At 41.3% G+C, this 22,763-nt stretch overlaps 1 protein-coding gene across 1 annotated transcript; it reads right to left on the bottom strand.

Moving 5' to 3' along the window:
- Window positions 1–12: 12 nt before the first annotated feature.
- Window positions 13–21,321, bottom strand: LOC122773975 (transcriptional coactivator YAP1-like). Its single transcript, XM_044033006.1, has 5 exons — window positions 20,336–21,321; window positions 18,526–18,761; window positions 8,819–8,937; window positions 7,511–7,624; window positions 13–994 (listed from the first exon to the last, which is right to left on the bottom strand). Exons 1-5 carry the CDS (start codon window positions 20,534–20,536, stop codon window positions 663–665), a joined length of 1,002 nt encoding a protein of 333 aa, XP_043888941.1. The 5' UTR covers window positions 20,537–21,321; the 3' UTR covers window positions 13–662.
- Between the last annotated feature and the right edge of the window lie 1,442 nt (window positions 21,322–22,763).

Raw genomic sequence — 22,763 nt, forward strand, 5'->3', positions numbered from 1 at the left:
CTACTCAGTATTTGTATGTAGTTTGAGGAAATAATGCCAAAGAGACACTAGAAAGGAGACATTTTTAGTAAAATAAGTGTGTGTGTTAACGACACAAATGCAGCAACAAAAGGTCACTGTTTCTGTCCGTCCAGATGAAAGCTGACGCGATGTAATGCATTTTAAAACAAAAACAGAGTTGCAGAAGCAGCCTCCCTTTACCCCATAATGACCTTTCACAGAGTTACCATTAACCTGGTTAGTTAAACATGCAACACATGTGCTCCAAGCCACCTTCAGTATAACTTTTATCATTCTCGCTTTACAGCCCGAGGTGCATGCACTCACTCGGGTCACTTCCTAAACAGTGAACTTTACACAACCTGCGAGATTGTCACAGTAAACAAAGTCAGCGGCGCTGCCATTCATAACCATAAACCTCAGTTTCTGCTGTTGTGACACAGCCTTAAGTAAATGCTTGTCCTCTGCTGCACCACCCTGTGTAGGCGGGCGGCGCTGTGACACATCACCGTTAGGAAGTGATAAAATTACCACAGATGACTCACAGTTAGTGCTTCACTGCGGGGCGGTATAATAATAACGGCACATCAAAGAGGCCCAACATCCACCACGATACCTATGACTCATTTTTAAAGAGCCATCAAAATGTATATTGTGCTCCGCTACATAAACAGTTTGCCGGAGCCCCTCACATTCATCAAGTGGGCAACTGTGGGTCCAGTGTCTTGCGCCTCTGCACGGATGTACTGATGCACACGTGGGAACGTTTTCGATTCCTTCGTGAGGCCTCTGAACATTTCTGAGATATCTGAGCTCTGATTCCTGACCTGTGGTCTCTGCCGAAGCAGCTCCTGTTGCTTCAGTCTCAGGCGTTCCTTCTCGATCTGCTGCAGTCTCATCTGATTGTTGCCTCCCATGACTCCGCTGTGGCTGGGGGGCAGCGGGCCTCCCTGTTTCACCGGGGCACTCTGGGTCATCCTCTGCTGATTCAGGGCTGCAGAAAAGAAGACAACGCCAAACATTTACAACAAATGCAGGGCATATACAGCATCTACCTAGATCTTGCTCTGCTAGGACTGATTTTAAGATTCCTTCATTAACTTTAACAGCTCAGTCTTAATCATTGCTTTAAACATACTTCATGTTATGTTATTTCATCTCCATCATCATCATCAAATTATAAGCACAGAACAGATATTAATAATTGGCAAATGTTTTTTTTTAAAGAAATGTCTTAAAAAAAGAATTATAGACACTGATTGTTTTTATTTAATATCACACTTGCTGCTTGTGCAAAAAGATTGAAGCTTAGCGGTTAAGGTTAGAATCGCCAAATCTGAAAGTAGACTTTTATTTTGAAGAACAGTGAGACAATGCTGGGTCTCAAACTGGCTGGTATGAGACAAACCTTTTCTCTTGATTCAAGGTTTAACATTTCCTTAAGTTGTCATTTCTTGTTTACATCCATACATAGAAAAATGATATCCATGTTGGCCAGGCGACTGACAGAAAACTTTAGAATTGGATTACATTGTCTGAAAACCCAGGGAATTTGATTGTTGTGGTGTTTTAGTTATGTATGTTATTTTGCACACTCTCACACTCTCTTATACAGATGTCCTCTGCAATGTTCTGCAGTTGAATTTGAATTATTGAAAACAAATCTCCTCACAAAAAAACAGTGAAACACCGACAATGAATAACTGAATGTCAAAAAGAGAACACATAGAAGACCCTACAGTATTTAAATCTAATGCACCCGCCGCAACTACACCTGTTCATGCTCGGTTTAACAAGCCTGACAACTTGAACATTTTGCCTACGTGTTGAACTTGCAAAAAGAGCCAGTGCAGCAGGTTGAGTAGGACAAGGCAAGTCCCAATTCAAGTTTTCAACTGTGTTTGAAGCAATCACTATTCCTGTAAGACCTGATCCCCTCCCACTCACTGACTAAGACAGGCTTTGTTAGTTTGGTACATTGCATCAGTCGTGACTTATCCTTTCATTGTGTGTTTCTCTCTCTCTCTCTCTCTCTCTCTCTCCCTCTCTCTCTCCCTCTCCTCCAACAAATCACAGATTATTCCTCAAAACTCACGTCCTCCCTGCTCTGGCCTGATGGTCTCACTGCAGCTGATTTAATGAATGCAGTGTGAGGAGCATTATGCAAATCAGCCACATTAAATTAAAAGAGACCTACGCGGGTAAACACTGTAGCGCTCTCCTGCTTGTGCTCCAAAGTTTCCTCGCCCCGACAAAATGTGTTTGCGTTGTGCACTAACAAGCTAACTAGATGTCAGAAATAAGTGTGTTTACTGAAAACACAGCTGCTCCCCAGTGAAATCTTTGTTTTCCTCACTGCGGCGGGGGTGGCCACACAAAACACCCGAGCATATAAGGCAACGCGGCAAATGCTGTAATCTATGTATGCAAAGTAGGTCACACGTTTTATCACCACAGTAGAGGAAAGACAAGCAAATGTGCTTGACCACAAGGGGTGTAACAGTCACGGGACCAATGAGGAGCACTGTTTGCTTATGCGCCCGAAAGTACCAACCAAAACAAAGCCTTGACGAGGGCACAATTTTCATGCGGGGCCAGCTCTCTCTGTGCTGTCCCTGCCCACCCCGGCACCTTTCTCATCACCATTCAATCACTGTTTACACTATCTCACCAGCTGAATGAACCACGGCTCTAGGCTCTCCATGGGAAGCTCAGGAGGACTCTGCCCTGCCCTGCCTTCCGTCTCACCCTCCCTTCCTCCCTCCCCTCTCTGTTCATGCTGCCTCCCCTAACAACCCCACCCCAACACATTCACATTCACATGCACTCAAACACACACACACACAGTCATGGATCAGCCTCCACTCTCCCACACACACACCAAGTGATCCATGGGAGACTGTTTCACTTCTCCCTGCTTATCTTTGGCAGATACTGAGCTCTTTCTGTAGCTGGATCTCTCCACCATCAGGGCACCATTAACTGTTCTCTCAAGTGCTGCACATAAGCCTTGTCAACAGCTGTACATCTGTTAAGGCCTCGGTTATGAAGAAGGCCGTATATCAGACATGCGGACGGAGAGGGATCCACGAACACACAAGACCACGTAAAAATAACAAACGTAGTTTCTAACAGATATCGTTCATTTCCTTGTGCATTCATCATTTTAACTGTAACTTATAAGTCGCTTTGGATAAGAGCGTCTGCTAAATGACATGTAATGTAATGTAATGTAACTGACAATTATTGACATTCTTTACTTAGTTTTACCTTCATATGAATGAGTTCTGGTAATCTGGACAAACATATCCGATCAAAATCATCAGCCTTTTGTTTTGTGCACCAGCTCATTTACTTTATTGTAATGTGGGTGCCTGTGGGTTTCTATTGCCCTTTGTAATGAATGTCCTCTCTGTATGCACCTCAACTGCATGAATAAATGATAAATAAGATTAAATAAATTATGGTATGAATACAGTACATGGCCAAAAGAAATAAATAAAAAGCACTGTTCATGTGATACCTGATTAACATCATTGATGGATTATTCTACAGTGTATATTCTGGGTTTTTTGTATAAAGACTGATTGCTCCCTACAATAGCACACATTTAACAAAGTCTTAGTGTGAAAAAATGAAATCCCATATGATCCATACACCCTAAATTTCACATTAATTCTTCACTTAACACTGGATGTAAAAAGAGATGTGACCCACTCTGGTCATGTGACAACTTTTTCAGCTTTATTTTAAGCAAAATATAGTGTAATTTAGCTTGGGGGAATTCCTCCACTATAAAAGAAGCAAACGCGTGTTAAGCCATGTCATGCTTTCTGTCTTTATCGGAGCAGAGAAAATGGCTGGATCTCACAAATTCATTGTTTAAAGGGGATAAAAAGAAGCTGTACTGGACTCATTTTGCTCATGGTATTAGGCACAAAATGCCCCTAATACACATACATGTACAGACGAGAAAGAGGTCCAAAAATGCACTGTGTATGTATGTACGGCAAGAGTGCAACCCTTCTGCTGAACCTCCACCTCAAAAACAGCTAACACTAACTTATGCTACTGGAAAGAAACTACGCACAAACACTGCGAGTATATCCAAGCAGGGAATTACATCTGCAGGCAAGATAGGAGCGAAGGACGGGTTCAGTCCAGGGCCAGATTGATAGCTTAAAGGGAGGTCAGTACAGGCACAGAACACTGTGTGTGTCTGTGTGTGTGTGTGTGCGTGTGTGTGTGCCTCAAAGGGGTGGTAGAAGTCAGCAGCACATAGAAGTGGTGATAGCTGGTGGGCCAGTCAGATAAGAGACAAGTTAATGCCGTCTGCCTTTTGTCTTCTTCACGCACTCCTGCAACACAACGAGCCAGCAACATAGGCTCTTATCACACAATCACACTGGCAGGCATATTACAACACAAGATCACCTGGGGCAGGTAGAGGTGAGGGTGTGTCTGTGCCAGCTGTGGGAAGTTATGTATAAGAGCAGGGCAAAAGCAGCTTTAAAGGCTTGGTAAATATTGACCTGCTTTCCATTAAACACATTTGTGTTTTTGGTGAAAAAAAAGAAAAGAAAAAAGGCCCTTGGGAGAATGTTGTGTGCAGATAAGAGGAGAAAAAGTCTGGATAAAAAACAAACACTGCTTTATCATCATGTACTCAAGTATGGTCTGAGTGAAGGCAGTCTGTGTTGACCTGGCTCTGAAAGACAATAAGATGGAAAGTTTTTCATTCTTCCAACTCCAGTATAAATTATCAGCAGGATGTTCCTGTTTAAAGGGCCAGTTCATCCAAATGACCCAACAAAATAATATACAATTTTAGTTTCTTTGGTAGAGGTTCTATCAAAACATTGTTCCAAGGCAAAGCCTGCGACCTATCACAGGTAAATGAGACATTGTTTTTGTACCAAAACATTTGCTTTGAGCTTGTTCCAAACCTCATTTTGTGGCGCTTTCACACTACAGCAACAACAGAAACTGCTCCACGAGATTATATCCCTCCATCGACACACGTATACTACTTCTACACTACTACAGTGTCATTGTAAAAGGCATCCCATCACACACTACCCGTTTAAGATCACCTAAAATGGAGAACTTCAGGAAATGATGTCCTGTCCCGGACAGTTAAACTAGATTATAAACTGTGAAGGAACATTGGCCTCAAAATAAATCCCTACTCTTGCTTTTCACTCATTGCTCATCCCTCATTTCAACTCATCACAGGTGGTATTTTCTAAAATATGGTGAACAAATGAAGAGGAGGAAATCTGGTCCCCTTTTTTGCACCTGCAAACTCACAACCAGTGTTTTCAACTTTGGTAAAAGTACGGGCAAATATTTCTTCTGATACAAAAAAAATGAAACCTTTACACCTTTACTTCAAGGTACAAGGTACTGTTAGAACACACGAAATATCATTAAAAAAGTGAAAAAAAATCAGAACCCCTCTAAGATTTATTGGATTGTTACTCGAGTCATGATTGAACCCTTTTATGGAAATAGTTTTTTAGGTTTTTAAAAGCACTGAAAAAAAAATATAACAAACAAAAGTAGTCATTTTATCAGCTCTATTTATATGAAAAAATACCTCTGGGAGAAAGAGAAAAAAATAAGAAGCGATCCTTTACACCGGCTTATAACTGTGAGCATTTCAGTGTAATGACATTGATATTAAAAAAACCGGTGAAGCGCTCTGACAGCAGAGGCAGAAAAACATCACATGACAGATAACGCAGCGGTGTGTCTGACGAATGGCAAACATTAAAGCATCAAAGCACAACTGTAAACTTCCCACGTGAATTTGTCTTTTCCTGCACACACACAAGTGTTTTTCCCCTGCCTTTCTCCCCCCATAGTTGTGTGTGCAGAGGACAACACATCCACACAGGCCAGGCCCCTTTTGAACTCAGCCACAATGCACTCTCGGCTTGTTCGCTGCTCGCCACCTCTTTGGATCTTAAAGAGGATGCATGCTTATCCCGTCTGTGTTTTCCCCTCTGTTCCTCTGTTTTCTTTTTTTTTTTCCCCCTTTCGCCTTGCCTCTCCCTGCCCCTCCACCACCTCCCCTCTCACATTGGAGCTCTTTGACTGAAAAGGTCTGGAACAGATTAAGAGTTGGACCACAGAATAAAGAGGCCTGGCAGAGATTCAAGTCTGTCTAGAGCTGCAGCAGGATGGGGCTGTGCTCGCACTGGGCCTCACGCAGGGGAAAGCCAGCCGGCAGCAACCTTCAGTTAAAGGCGCTCTGCTGCTTTTCTTGTCAAAGCTCAAATTAGCCTCCATTATCAAAGCAGCTGGCTTATGATTGGAGACCTACATAACAGCAGTGTGTGGACGTTTCTCATGCACATTCTGATGCACGAGTAAGAAAAAATTTATGTACAAATTACCCAAGAGAAAATTTCTGGTTTTGTTCAAAACATCAAATATCACGTTGTTTGAAGCGCAGAGAAGTCCCTCTAAAAAAAAAATCTAAATGTTCCAACGTATAGCACACAACTTCACGACAGGTCTAACACGTATACGCACTTCAAATGATGAACATATTTACACAAATGAAAATTATGTTTAATGGCAAATAATGAGTTAACATGATCCCTCCCCCCCACTCGCTTTCAGGGGCCTAGCAGCTTTGTGTGTTCATGACTTGTAAATCTTCAAAAAGCTTTGCCGACCAGAGCCGCCATCTCTCTGCAGCTGCCCCTCTAGCCTTACAACTCTGTCTTGAACTTTCCTGCCTTTCCTCTAGAGCGGTTTGGACAGTTTCTTACAGGAAAAACAAAAACGTCCTCAAGGAGGTTTGACGTAACAAAAACACAACACTAAAATCAAACAGGATAGCAGGCGGCGTGCTTATTTATTCATATTGACTTTGTGAACCAGGCTGAGTTACCCAGGAGAACGCCGCTCTAATGAAGGGATGGCACCTGAAGCGTAAATGAGTCAGAGTGACATAAGCAGGAACCTTCATCTCTTGGAAGTCTTCCTGGCACACAAGGGGATTAGCTCATTCCCATGGCCACAGAGTCTCAACACATGTATGCGGCCCCTTGTCACTAATTCACCAGCGCCGGCCACCACACACTGAAAGTTAACTGTCAAACCGTAGCTCGGCACCGGGGATTAATGGCCAACTCAGCTGTTGCTCCAACACTAAAATGGCTGACAAAAGGTTAGGTGAAGATTATGAAGGTGGCGCGTCGGTGAAATGCAGTTTCAACTAAACAATTGTGCAATTTAGTCACTCAAATTAGTCATAGTTTAGTGAAATAAACTATGAGTCATACTGAAGTGAACAAACCGTTTTTTTTTTCTTTTTTGGGATTAGATAGAGCTGCAAAAAGTTCATGGCTTAACCCTCCTTTGTTATGTAAAATATGAATATTATAATTTTACATTGGACTGTGATATGGCAAATTTTTTTATTTTTTTTTTAATTGATGATATTTTTTTTTTACCTTAAATACTAAAATTACTACAAACCCCACAATAGACTTACCATAGCGTTGGTCAAGTCGTGGGTCGAGCCAGGATGTGGTCTTGTTCTTGTGGTTGATGAAGTAAATTTCTCCCTCTGATGTAATAGCTTGTTCCCAGCCATCAGGGAGAGGACCTGAGGGTAAACAGGTAATAAGTCTTGCGTTTCCATGCACAGTTAAGTCGAAGTCAACCAAGCAGGTCAATTGGACTACTGTCCTTCTCCCAATATACAAGCACTTGTGGGGAATCAATTTACTGAATGAAGTGTGTTCTCCTCTGCTACACTATAGTTGACAGTTTGCCTTCTTCTTTCGGCTTGTTACTATTAGGAGGTTTCCGGATTAGATGGCAGCTCGTTATTAGCATGTCAAGTACCATTACCCAGTCCTCCTACCTTTCATGAACTTTTACTTTAAGCTGACAGTGCGGTCTTCTCATCAATAGAAAAAAGAACTGGCTCGAATTTCACCATTGTTTTTGTCCGTGTTGTCTTATTCTTCTCTGTACCGGCTTTTATCAGTACTTCTAATAGGTTTAAGTCAGTCTGAGTCCAGACTGTTGGTCTTGCTTTAAGAAATTCGATTTAGTGCCATGACTTTTAACAGATTCTTAATAGATTAATGAATCAACGACTACATTTATCGCCAACTATTACGAGTGTTTCATGAACAGTTTTGTTCACTTTTAACCTACTCTTGAGAATACACATCCCAACAAAAAAAAAAACAGAATTCAAACAAATAAGTTCAGAACGAACAAGTTCCGTGATTTTAGACAAAAACCAAAGTCACTTTATGGCGAAAATAATTGTCGGGAGAATAATAATGATGACAACAAAAAGAATTGTAAGCACTAAAAACTCATATTCAACATATTCTAGTGAAGGAAGCAGGTACATAAGCTGCTGGGGCTCAAAGGCTAGGCCTCTTGTTGTTGCTGGTTTTTTTTTGTTCAGATTTACTCATAGGTGGACAGCAGAGTGACGATTTCAGAGATACAGAAACGCTTCATCTGTGAACTCTGTAATCTGTGAGTCACAGAGCTCCCAAACATGTCAGACAGGACCTGTCACGTTCTGCCTCCTGTCTTACTCCACCTAGGGCAAATTCCAACTGCATGGACAGATCTGAGGTACACTGAGTCTCAGTGACATGTAATAACTAGACTGCACAGCTCTTGGCTTCCACCATTATATAGTACTGTATAAAAAAGGGGGAAAATAAATGAAAAAGATTCAACTCTGAGTTTAACACCATGAAAAGAGAGATTAACATACATAATACAGAGTCTGCGGTCTAATCAAATTGTATATATAACATGTACGCACCACTAGCTGGGTTCATGATGTTCTGTTGCTGGACTGGCACAGAACTGGGCGGAGGAGCCTGGTTCATCTGTAGCAGAGCTTTGCGAGGATCCTGCCAAGTGGTGGTCTGATCGATGTGGCTGAAAGAAGGCAAGACAGATACAAATTATTCATTCATTCACTAAAAACAACATTTCTAGCGTGATAAGTCCAAACTAAGGGCCATATCAATGCAAAAACAAACAGGTCACATGCAGGAAGTGATGACTCGGAGCAGTTTCAACAAGCTCTTTGATGAGAAGTGTCCCCTCACTTTTCTGTAAATGACAACTGTAACTGGAAAATGAACTCAGCTGTATCTGTTTGGGACTCCATATGAACTCATGATACAATATGGCCACATCCACACAAGGCCGTCATTCTTACATTTAGCAGAATCACTCTCACGGAAAAGGGGTGTTAACTATAAACTAATATAATAAACAACCAATAACAAGAGCAGGGTCATACACGTGTGACTGTAGATACTTAGAAAATGCCTTCCAGGAGGCTATGATTGGTTTTAAAACAACTATTGTGGCACCAAACAATGCTTTTCCTTCTATTTTATGCTTCGTCTTTGCTGGGACGGGAGTGGGGAGTTGGGGGGAGGGGACATTGTGTTGCATTTTGTGAGGGCATTGATAATTAGCGCTTTGTTGGTACTTGTTGCTTGATTAAGATGGAAAGCTAATACAGGAAGCCCTCCTCTCCCGAGCAGGACCCTCTCTATTGAGGGAGGGTCAGTCCCAGGGCTCAACGCAGGGGGTCCTTTTTCCTGGAAGCGGCTCGGACGCTGTGGAGTGTCAGGGGCTTTAACAATCTGGCGCCACATTTACAAAGCTTTCACCTGCTTGACAAAGGCACAGACTGAGCTACGACCTAAAACCCCACTATTCACTTGTCCTTTTTTTTTGTTTTTTTCTAAACCATCCCATTTAAGAGACCTCCCTCATCTCAAACAAACAGGCACTAAAGTCTTGCAGCTTGTTTGTGCAACACCCCGACTCTTAAAATGACACTACAGGAGTGGCTGAATAACTTCACATGACAGAAATAAAGAGTTAATGCAGTCTGTTGCCAGCCCCCCTGTTATAATCACATTTCTGGGTGTGTTCTTCTGCCCACAGTGATTATTTACAACTCGCTGTTAATTTGATCCAAAAACGCCATTGGCTCCAGATTTTGGAACAGCTGGGTGAAGTGAAAGATTCGGATAGTTTCTCTTGGCCTCTGCGGTAATCCCAGCCTGCCTGTCTGCTCTCCATCCCAAGCCAGAGAGCGAGAGGGCCTGACTCAGCACACCCCCCCTCCCATACAATGCAACCCATTTTGAAGCCCCCTCTTGTTTATGCTTTACTGATCAAAGAAGCTGCCAAATCCCCCCACCACCACCAAAACCCTCCCCCAGCCCTCACACACACACACGCACAAACACCGCAAACCAAGCAAAATAGCTGGAACTGCTCAGACTGGAGGGGCCCCTTGAGAAAGAGGGGTCACAGTGAGTGGGGCAAGACAACTACAGAAAAGAAAAAAAAGAGTAAAAGAGGTAAAAACATCTACGGAAGCAATCCCTCTGATTTCTATTGGCTGGACGAGTTGCTGTGGTCCTGTTACACTCGAAGAAGTGCCCGCCCTACCCCCTTCACTGCCTCATTCCCACTCTGGAAACTATGACATTTATTATAGAGGGGAGGGGAGAACAGGGGAGGAGACTGGGAGACGAGCACTGGGATGAGGGTAGGGAAGGGAGGCTTTATCGTAAATAAGAGGCCTGCAGATCCTGGTACACCAATGCCGAACAAAAAAGTGGAAAACATCAATGTGAAAATACAAACTCAACACCTCCAAGGTCTCTGATCCAATCATTAAGTTGCTCTTCCTTTGGTACAGATGAAAGTACAAATATTGAATTTTCCGTCAAACACTAGATTGAAACTCTAACTTTATTTCCTCAACTCAATCAAAACAAAGCTCGTGTACAATGATAATCAAAAAATCTGGTGATATAATCCTCACACTCCAAGTCAATGCCACATTGTATTCAACGAACACTGTGTGTGGGAACTGAGAGAATTGGTAAATGAGTTACCAAGAGCCAGTAATTCATCACTAGGTTTTAAAACTAAAAGATAATCCATTCACCCAACCTGACACCAACCCTATATGGCTAGGGCTATACAGTGCTTCCGGGAGGTGAAACATAAAACAAAACAATGTCATAGCAACTGTTGGGACGGCTGGAGGCCACCAGTTGCTGTTAGGAATTGCTGATGATCTGCAACCTCCACGGTCACAACTGCTCGATGTTGTCTTTACACATCTCTGACACCACAGTGAGCTCAGCATGACAGCCACGGTTGTAACGCCCCCAAACTGCGCCCCCAGGGCAGGGCAGTGGACACAGAGAAAAATGGCTGTGGGTCAGGCCTCGTCCACACAAAAGCGTTCGAAAACAGTGTTTACAAGTACAGGATTTTCCCACACACGCAACCGTTTGGGTTGTTCAAACTCAGAAGAGGGTGCTTTAGCTTTAACCATGTTTTGAGTCTCCATATGGAAGTGTGGCCATGATTGGCTTGTATTCATGGTAACATACTGAGCACATGGACACATGGCACTGGAGCCACTTTACTGCTGGCTTATCACGTAACCGATTGAGATCAAACAAGTCGATGCTGCTAATCTTTATGATGGAACAAATTACAAACACACAAGCCTTGTCTGATTAGATAGTAGCTTCACAAAATTTCTTCCAAATCTCGTTTTCTGTTTAAAAAGCAGTTGTGACATAATGAGCTTTCTTTTGTAAACCAAAAATTCAAAAAACATCATTAGATGATTTAGTCTAATATGAATGACTATGTGTCCAAACAGTGAGAAACAAGACTTCAGTGGATGGGCTCAATTCTGATCTTTGGTATTTTGTAGTGAACCACAAAAGACAAGGCATAAACCATCATTAGCTTCTTCAGAGAAAACTGTAAATGACCAGTTACTGCCATTTACACAAAGGCAAGCACTGCGGTTCAAACATGACCCATTATCAAGTTGGGTAACTGTACTATGGTGCTTTACTTGCTAATTTTTGCACAAGCTATCATCATGGCCAAGTGTGGCTAAGTAGAAGACAGAGTAAGACTCTTGATCCACCCAGGCACTTGACATCTCCTTGACTGATGGCCCAATTATAAAGCTGGCGTTTATTGTGCCAGCGTTATTTATACTGTGTCCTGCTGAGGAAGGGGGGACCTCCTAGCATTAGCAAAAACTTCTTCATTTAGCACTGATTGTATGGAAGCTAGTCCATCGTCTTCATCCTGAAAGAGTAACATAACAAAGGTTTAATAAGCTTAAGTAGATCCCAATGGAAATATAGATGTACTGCATGGGATGTTGCAAAGAACGATGGCCTATTGACACCCATGGAAACTGTGGCTTTTACATCCAGTCCTGAAGAATGTTCTGTCCAAAAATAAGTCAGCCCTGTTAACTGCAAAAACAGCAGATCAATGCAAGATCTGAGGCCAGACCGACATTTTATTCCACTGAAAATGTCTCTCTTCAAGGCCAGATGTCAAAAGTTGCGTTTCGCTGGTGTAAAACAGAGCAAAGCCGTGGGGTGTTCAGCAGTGATGAAACACACCCCACAGCTGAGTTGTCAAATGTTAAAAATGGGATCCTCAGGCCACAGGGGCTCCACCCAAGGAGTATATGCTTGGAAGGTGGTTAAAGCCGATGACTAAAGAGAGCACTGAGGGAGGCCAGATGTAATCAGGCCTCTATGATGAGGATGACCATTTCTACTCTAGTTGACTGGGATGCCTGGCTGCCTTTCTATCAGCAGGGCATCATCAAGAGAGATTATTGGGGCGACCTCTGTGACCCTTTAAGTTTCCCTTTGAAGGGGTGTTTGTAGCATCATGCTTCCTGATGAAGCAACTAATTCACCAAGTACAAGGAACTGATTATTACTGAAAGGTTTCAATGTGAGGAGACCTCGGGAAAGAGACAAAACTCGCTGAGGGGATTATGTCTCAACTGGCCTGGGAACCCCTTTGGATTCCCCACTTTGGTTTCTTTTGATCATCCGTTTTATTTATCTTATGGAGGGTTGTGGCGAGGTAGCAACAAACTAAACAGGGTATCCAAATGTCCATCTTTCCAGCTCTTCCTGGGGGATCCCAAGGAGTTTCCAGGCCACCTGAGATACATAAACCAATCAGTAAATTGTGGATGTTACCCCGTGTTTCCTCCCAGTTGAATTTAACTACAAAACCTAAGGCAGAGGACACCCCGGAGGCATCCTAAGCAGATACTGAAACCAGGTCAACTAATGTAGTTATGACACAAGGCACGAGCTTTGCCCTAGTTCCTCTGTAAAATCTCATCAAAAATACTCTGATTTCATTCAGTCTGCTCTGATATGACTGCTACCAACACTAACATGGTGTTTTTACCATGATAAAAATCTGATGGGCAAAAACAGACCTTTGGAAACTATGACAGTTTCCTTGATTCACATCCTGACTGGTCATTGGCTACAATTTAGTGGAAAGAAGAATCCACAAAAACATTGTCTCTTTAATTGTACTTACTGATAGTAAGCAAACGACTACAGAGGAGATGACCAGCTTCCTGTTTACACCACCATAAGAATGCCCAGGGATGTGGTGATGTGATATGCATTTTGAGTTGTGCTAGTATGGATGCCGCTTTACTGTTTTCAAATCAAACAGAGTAGTATGGGTGTCGTGTAAGGTCAAACACAGACACAAAATGGAGGAAACTCACTGCAAATGTGTGAATGTTGATCCATTTGTAAATAAAAAGTAGTCAAGTACAGCATCTACATTACTGCCCTTGCCACACCAATCCCCCAATTCAATCTCCTTCTCAAATAGTCGACTCTAAATTTGTAAATATCTCATTTGTCAATATTTGTTGTAAACACAGACGTTTGAATAGTTAGTTCAACATATGGGCACACTGCAACAGAGGGCAACAGAGAGCAACAGACTGAGCCAATACACAAATGTGTTTTTATTTTGTTATTCAGTTGCTATGAGTGCGAGTACTTTTGGGAACTCTACACTCCACCTGAGTGGGTCCACTTCTCAGATACTACATCTCTGTGGTGATGCCCTCAGTGACAGTGGAGGCATTGATGTCTGGAACAGAGGTGTTACATCAAGACTTTGGTAAACACTAGCCTGACTTTCTCACAGTCCCATTTGTGTACTGAGCTGACAGGCCCCAGTTGAACAGGAAGGGTCTTGTCTGTGTGTGGTCAATAAACCAAAAGTTTGTCAAACACAAATTTGCTCCAAATGAGCGCTTCACGCAGGCTCACAGCCCGGTCTTCCCGGCACCATTTGTGACTGCCCGAGTGGCGTCAGCTCACAAGAGTTTAGTTTGACGGCCAATATGCGTATTTATCACAAAGCAAAATTGGTGGGTTTGTGCTAAATTAGTCCAAGCCACTGGTTGTGATACTGTTGCTGCAGTATTTTAATGTGGGGGATGCTAACACAATAAAAAAAACACTTATGTTTCACACAAGCTGGAGGTGGAACTGACAGCTGAAAATTATTATTTATCGTTCAAATCTGCACTTACAACGACACAGACTGTAAACATAAATGTTCAAGTAAACACTTTATCTGTCCAGCCCTCATGAGGGGCCTTGACATCTACTTAGTACAACAGATGTTCAGGGAACTCTAGACAGAGAACATGGAATCTATAGTGTAGCTATCAGTCTGTTTACTGTCCCAGCAACACAGTTTAAACCCATAGGAAAAAAATATAAATAGCAATGGATTTATCATATCTGGTCAAAGTGAATAATTCTATTATTTACAGTCAAAAAGTTATATATAAGAAAGACACAAAAGACTCTTTGTGGGAAACCAGGCTCGTAAAAACAGTTCAAAATCCAGTTGAAGAAAGACAAAAGTGTCCATCAACACACAGCTCTACCTGCCCCTGAGGGCACACAATGGCTGCTCCCCCCAAAGCTCTCCCTCTCTCTCTGTCCTGCTCAGGGCTGACTTCCCACGGACTAAAAGCTCATTCAAAGCTGCATTTAATAAGCGCCCGGAAACAGTGATTACCCCTCCCGGTTCACCGGTGTGTCTAAATTAGAAACCTTCATTAGTTTATGACCCAACCCTGGAGACCAGCCCTTCCCCCCCATCTGAGCACCAGGCAAGGTGACACAACCTCTCTGCCCCCACTGCCATAAATCAAAGGCCACAGCAAACTGCTGCAAGAAAGAGGAGGAAAGGTCAACAGACTTTGTTGACATTCTCCCAGTCTTCTCCAAGCGTCAGGGTTGTGTTTTCTAAGTAATAGACAAAACAAAACATTTGCAGCAGGCTTATAAAAATCTCCCCTTTCCCATTAGTGCAACAGCTATGATTTTTTTTTGTGCTATCAAGGTTTACTCGCATACTGGGGACGGATTATCAGCTAATCATTTCAGTAATTATCACTATCTGACATAAAATAAAACAATTACAATTTCAGCAAACTCCACAGCTGAACATTTCAGGTGTGAAGATTATGTTAAAGTTCTGTAGAAAGCCACTGCCCTCTCTCGCTCTCTCTCTCCCCCACCATCTTCAAACTTCATGTCAGCCATTTGTCTATTTTGGGAAGGCTCACATGAGTCTCAACAGGCCTTTGGACTGAATAAAGATCACTGTTTCACTGCTAGGGACAAAAGGGAGGGCCGCAGTTTCTCTCGGTCTCTCTTCTACTCGTCTCCACATGGCTGCCATTTAACTCCATTCACACAAAAGAGGCACCATCACAGCGCCACAGCTCCATTCATTCCAAAAATGGGAGCCTTGGATGATTTCTTTTTTTTTTAAGGGAGTGAGACATCTGCATCCACAGAGCTGCTGTGACTCACAAAGGCCAATCATTCCCAACTGTATAATCCTGGATTGCAGCAGGAGGAGGATTCAGCTATATATATATATATATATATATATGTGTATATATATATATGTATATGTATATATATATATACATATATATATATATATATATATATATATATATATATATATATATATATTTATATATATATGTGTATATAAATAAAAACTTTCACTATTGAGGTGATATATCTTTGAGGACAACAGTGGTCAACAGGGTGAAATGTGAGTCCCTGCTCTCAGCTCAGCTCTGCTGGCGAATGACCGACTCCCCACCCCCACTCATGAGTCCATCCACCACCCACACACACTCTCGCTCTGCAACATGTCTTGGTCAGACAACTCCTGTTTATAAATAGGGGAGTGTCTTTTCCCCAAGCTGTGCCGGCCGAGGCTGCCTTTATTGCAGATCAAGTATCTGCACTTTGATGTGCGCCGTGTGGAAGATTTCTCCTCTGGTTTTTTTTTTTCCTTACGTGAACACAAGCGCTGTGAGCGACTCGCCGCATGTAAACATGTACTCAGCTGTTTTTCCATTCCATAAGTCCACATCAGTTTTGCTTGTTAGCGGAGAGCTATTTGTTCGGGCCCTAACTATATATATATGATCCCTTTAGTTTAATGGGACCATTTAAGGTTAAAAACAACAGACAAGAGTTTAATAATCATTAGACAAATGCATTTAAATGGAACTTTACTCATTATTTGCTATGTGTGTTAAACGCTCACTTCTACAGTGCATTTTATAACTTTGCTTGTGAAAGGTGATAAAAATACACACATATTATTAGTATTATGTTTTTTATCGCGGCTTTATCGTATGATGTACACTTCATGTTTGTTTTACTTCTGCATTTCCTGATCTTGTCCTGATCAGTTGTGACTTCACGCTCTGATTTCTTATTTTGCTTTCAAAGTTAAAGCAATTACCAAAAAACACACAAAAAAATGATGACGTAACTAGTAATAATAGTAATAATAGCCACAAAACGTAAGACCACGCCTTCCAATCAAAACGTTAATTTAATGAACAAAATTCATTCCCTGTCTGGTCGGGCAGAGGATCAGTCAGTTTCTTAACAGCAAGACTATGAGGAAAGTGTTTTCTCTCTCTCTCTCCTACCCCCAGGTCCTTTTGTACAATTTTAGAAAAGCCTCCCCCAAATGGGCCAGATGTTGTCCAGATGTGAGACCTTAAAACATCTGGTACAGAAAGCTCTCTCTGTTTTGATCTGAGCAAATTTGAGGCGATCATGTTTGTTCAGACTCCGTGTCAGGGAACGATATTTCCGAGAACTGACAACATTTTGTCTTGAAGGGGAGTAAGGATGACGACTTTCAACATCAGATCATCTCTAAACACGAGCAGCTGACTGTTCCACGGACTTTGGGACAATTTAACAATGGAAAGCTCGACTACTGACAAAGACAACAATCCCATGAACAATTCCATACATCCTCTCACTGAACGGCTTTAATAATTTAATAATTAATAATAACTTTTATTATTTTTATTAATCAAACAGCTGTTATGATAATCAAATTATCAGGCAGAGTGTTTTTTTTTAAATTGTGAACATTTCCTGGTTTCTTTGCTCCTCTGAGGTAGTAAACTTATTCTAAGGTTGTAGAAACAATGATCAACATTTGAATTGTTTTCTGACATTTCAGAGACCAAACAACGCATTCGAAAACAATTGAAAAGTCAATCAATCCTGAAAGGAATCATTTGCTCCAGTTAAAAGCGTTTCTGTGCATGAAGAAATCTGCTGCTTGGTGGGAGATGAGTTTTGCAGAGCTGTCTGGGACAGCTACAGTGGTCCATTGTTTCCAATGAAACCTGAGAACAAGTGAAGTAGCACGACATACAGCAGCAGCAGCAGCAACTCCTCAAAACACTCTTGTTTTCAGAGGCCACCAAAGTGACTAACGCCACAGTGCAACAAATGCAATTGTCTTCTTCTCAGCACACGGGTCAGTCAGCCATCGCACACACTTATTGTCAGGCCTAATGTACACTGAGAAAAACTTCTTTGGTGACTATCAATTTTGCCATTCTTGTGTAAATATTTTTACTTTGTAACCAACATGTACTGGACTTTAAAGAAGATAAGTGTTATGTTTGTGACAAAGATTATACATAAATGACTTTTGACTACTTAAATACAATCATTCCCCCAAGTGGATCCACAACAACTCTTCTCGACAGCAGGTTTTAAGCAAGTTTCCTACACACAACCTTTTTGACAAGTTGCAGTCTCACTTAGGAGAAGCGATGTCAATTCCTTATTACAAATATTGCTGTAGGTAAAACAGTAAGACTTAAAATATTATGGTTTTTATCATCTTATTTCTTGATTATAACAATGAAAATGCACGTTGACAGATAAGGAAGGACGAATTATCACCCAAACATTTTCATTTTCATGGCAATGATGGTCGCCTACATCAATTCTCATTACCAAAATAATACTTAGATGTCACAAGAAAGGCAATATCATCTTCTTATTACCACACCATTAAAACTACCAAGCAGGAAATTACAATAAAAATAAGATGTCATGACCATAATACTAGCTCTGTTACACAATTATAACCATACTTATACCATGTTGTGACTGTACTATAATGTGAAGTGTTACTATTGAGGTTTACTGGTGACTTCATCTTCTCTGCTCAAACACTCACTCACAATAAACTGCATGAATCAGTGACATTGTGTGTCGCCTGCAGACTTACTTGAGGAAGTATCTCTGGCCGGAAGGGGTCTTGGCCATCTCCCACCCATGGGGAAGGGGCACGTCATCGGGAATCTCGTACGAGGACTGACGGAGATGTTGAGGGGAAGCACCTGCTGGGGGCATGCCGGACATGGAGCCACCAGAAACCCCTCCCAACTGCAGGGACGCTGGGGACGAGTGAGCGCGGACATGGTGGGGGGTGAGTGCACCGCCGCTCCCAGCGTCTGTGCTTGCCTGCGATGGAATTGAAGGAGAAATGTTGTCATAAAATATATTTTTACCACTTCATTATTCTAAGAAGAAAATAGTTATGTTCACTTAAAAAAAGTGTACAAAATATCAAAAATCTTGTCCGTAAGTCTTAGCCCTAAACAGAACTGACATAAATCATTATGAGAGGAAATGAAAAGTATTCCTTTGATTTAAGGTACTTCAGGTCAGGTTATAAGAATTTAAAAATCTACAGATGACACACAAGTTGTAATAAACTACTTAATGTATCACCTGTTTTTTTCATATTTGAATAATCACTCTGCCTTTTCACTGATTTCAACTTCTTCTGACATTGTCTGTGACAGTAAACCAACAAACACTATCATCTAAGGACAGACGGTTTTGGGAAATGCTGATACACCACTTTTCACCCTTTCCCACAGGTATGATGAACAATAAAAGAGGATCAATCCGCGATGAAAAGCAGTCAAAAGGGTTTGCGGTCTAAATACTGTACATAACACACATTTAACACTCCACTCACTTTCTCAAATCACTTCACATGCGTGTTAGGGAGATCCGTCATTTACTCATGTGCATGTGAAGGCATGTTGGAGTGTTGTTTAGGTGGGGGGAGGGGTAACAGGAGGGAGGAGTGAGTGTGTGTATATGTGTGTACTTGAATTTGTTGCCTCTTTAGGAGCTATTCTTTTCTTAAATGCATTAACATTGACTTTGTCAGGACCAGTAGGTCCAGAACCTGGTCCCAATGAGGCAGAACGTTGTTTCTGAGGAAACTGGTTAAGATTTGAATTGTGGATAGGTTAAGTTAGGGTTATAGCTTTAATTGTGCCATTAACACGTTCGTTGTTTAGTCTGTCCAAATGAATGGAAGTCAATGCAGTGTCCTTAGAATAATAGCTGTAACCCCTCTCTTTCTCTGTGTGTGTGTATGGGGGGAGGGGGGATCCGATTCCTGTGTGGGACAGAAGAGAGATGCATAACAACACATGCGCAGTGGCGCTGACGGTAAAACTCCACAGGGACCACAAGCAACAGTTGTTTTGGGATTGGGGCTGAAATAGGACGGATTCAACCATCATATGATTTCATCAGTATGACTAATAATAAAAAAGAGATCGACTTTTGAAGAGTTTATTACCTCTGCGATTATTAACCTCTAACAAAACAAACACGTAGAAGAAGCATTTACTTGTCCCGTGCAACTGCAAACTGTCTGACAACTAAGTTTCGGTCTACTAAATGATAAAACGTCATGTTTTTTAATCGAAAAAGTGACGAAGTCACAGTTTGGATAGTTTGGTTTAACTTTTACGCACTGACACAGCGAGGCGTAAACCTGACAAAACAGGTGTTGCCTGTTGGGAAACTTCACCCAAAGACGAGTGTGAATTAATTAATGTTAAAATAAATAGTGTCGTGCAAAGAAAATATAAAGAAAAAACAACACAACAGAGTTGTATCAAGTTGTAGAGGCCTGAGCGCACACATACACACTCACTCACAGGATGGGCCTTGAAGCTTTCACCGTGATTTCTGGGAATAGGGGCAGAGGAGAGATAGGGCGGGCTTACTTGTCTGGAATGGGACTTTGGTTCTGGAGGTTTGAAGAAGGAGTCTGGCAGCTTCCTCATCCTCATGGGTACGGATGGTGGGACGATGGTGCCTTTTGGGTTCATCACGGCGTTGAAGAGCGCCTCCAGGTCCGTCTCTGAGTCACCGCGTACATGGACGATTTGGTGCCCGGCAGGAGGGTTGTGCTGGCTCGGATCCATTGTCCCAAAACACTCTGCCAACTTTTGTATATATATGAATATAAATCCGCGTTTAGGAGCTCATGCAAAAAAAGAGTGGGGAAAAGTGAGAGCCAAATTCCCAAACTTTTTTACGCAGGAGGAAATCTGGAAATCTCGACGCCGCTTCAGCACAACTTATCCAGAGTCATTCTAAACTTTGACCAGTTTGAGTCGTTTCTTTTTCTTGTGTGTGTGTTAGCTGTCGAGATGTGCAGTGAAACACGGCGCTTCCCTGTTGTTTCTTGCTGGCATACTTGTGAATGTAACAAAGCGCATATCTACTCCACACAGGAATCTGTGTTGTCGTCCGGCCCCAGTTTTTTCCAAAAGAAAAAAAAAGGAAAAAAAGCAGACGCAAACACAAAAGACGAAAAACAAAACAAACGCTCCGCTGGAAGAAGAGTCCCACTCACAAAAAAAGAAAAGTTAGAAAATAGTCTTAGAACGAAAAGAATAAAATCATGGTTCGTGGGACAAATCTCTGCAGCTCACTTTCAACACAGGGAGAGAAAAAAGTTTTGTCCCAGTCGGGTCTAAACTTTGGGCAGGACATCAAACTTTATGACTCATGGGATGTCTGCTCCAGAGGCGGAGCTTGGCAGTAATTGGGACAGGACTCTTTAAAGGTACAGTCAGTTTAACCCAGAGCCCTAGAAAGCTCCAAAATCATGTATTTCAATCTATTTACATTCAAACACTGACTTTTGTTTAATAAATCCGAACCATATTTGAACACAAACTGTATAATGTGACAAGTTTTTAATGTGAACACCCCCCTCAACCCCACCCCCCACCCCTTCCACAGGCAACATGTTTGGCTCGGTGTCTTTTGTTGTTAATAAATAGTCAATGAGGCAGATGAACTGTCATTCTTTCACTTAATTGCTGAATTATAGCCTTCCTTATTTTTTTTTCTGGCAACCCCTTTGAGTGACGCGAGGACCCCCTGCAGAGTCCACTCAATGAAACAATGAATTATGGACTTGTTTAGCAACACAACATGGATAAAGTGCCACAGCGTGAGGAACGTAAAATATATATAATTTTCGCTGTTCAATTAAAGAATTAAGAAAATAATGTTACATTATCATCTTAAAATGCATTTTTACTCATTGGCTTTCGACCCAGTATGAGACATTGGTTTTATTTTTTTTTATAGTTTTATTGTATGACTTGTTTATTTGTGTTGTTTTTACACTTTCTAAAGTATTTTATTGTTTATTTTTACGTCTATTCGGTGTCATGTTTTTATATTTTATTTATCTCTGATGTACAGCATTTTGTTTCAGCTTTATAAATAAAGTTGGATTGGATAATTAACAGAATGGTTATGCTGTGAATGTTTAAGGGGTATTTGTTCAAAAAGAAAACACAGAATTAACTAGTTTCTTTAACTTTTTTTAGTAGCAAAAACATAAATGATCCAACATTTAACCTGACAGTTAAAAATGTCAACTCACTTTATAATATCAATCAAAGTTTCATAATTTGTTGAGTAACATTATCCTCTCTCTTTAAGAACACATACAGATCGATAGATAATTTGTAAAGGGTAAATGTTACATTTTTTTTATCAATATTTGTTCTTTTTTTTAGTTCAAATAATGTATGTTATGCATGTTTGAAATATGGATAACATGGTAACATAAACATTTTAATAAAGATTTAAAAACCTGTATAGTCTGTGTAATGGCACTATAATAGCTCTCTATCTAACGCTCTATCTTTCTTTTTCTTTTTTTTTACAGTGCTCATGAAAAAAGTAGATCTATGCAGTTCCCACAATTGTTATGCTAATGAGGCCCCTCTTCCATTGAGAAATCATTTTGTCAAGATCCAGTCTCTTTGGCTACACAGGCCCTTTTTTCCCATCCATCTAGTGAATGAATGATTATGAAGCCCAGTTAAATACCCACAGACACTGTAAAAGCCCCAGTGGACAGATTAAAGAGCTCACATACACACACCCATGTTCCTAAATACATGCGTGTCTCACATTCGATGAATTCATTCACTGTTTTACACTTATTTCTGATAGGATTTCTAAACGTTTTGGCAGCGACATGCAACAGGTCTCCTATAGATTAGAACAAACATTAATTCTGTTTATTCTATTACTATGTCACAGACAATGTTTACACGGACTGCAGTATTCTGATATTAACCAGATTAAGACAATAGTCTGCCATGTAAATAACTTTTTTTC

Source organism: Solea senegalensis, linkage group LG8 (genome assembly GCF_019176455.1).
Source record: "Solea senegalensis isolate Sse05_10M linkage group LG8, IFAPA_SoseM_1, whole genome shotgun sequence".
Taxonomy (NCBI): domain Eukaryota; kingdom Metazoa; phylum Chordata; class Actinopteri; order Pleuronectiformes; family Soleidae; genus Solea; species Solea senegalensis.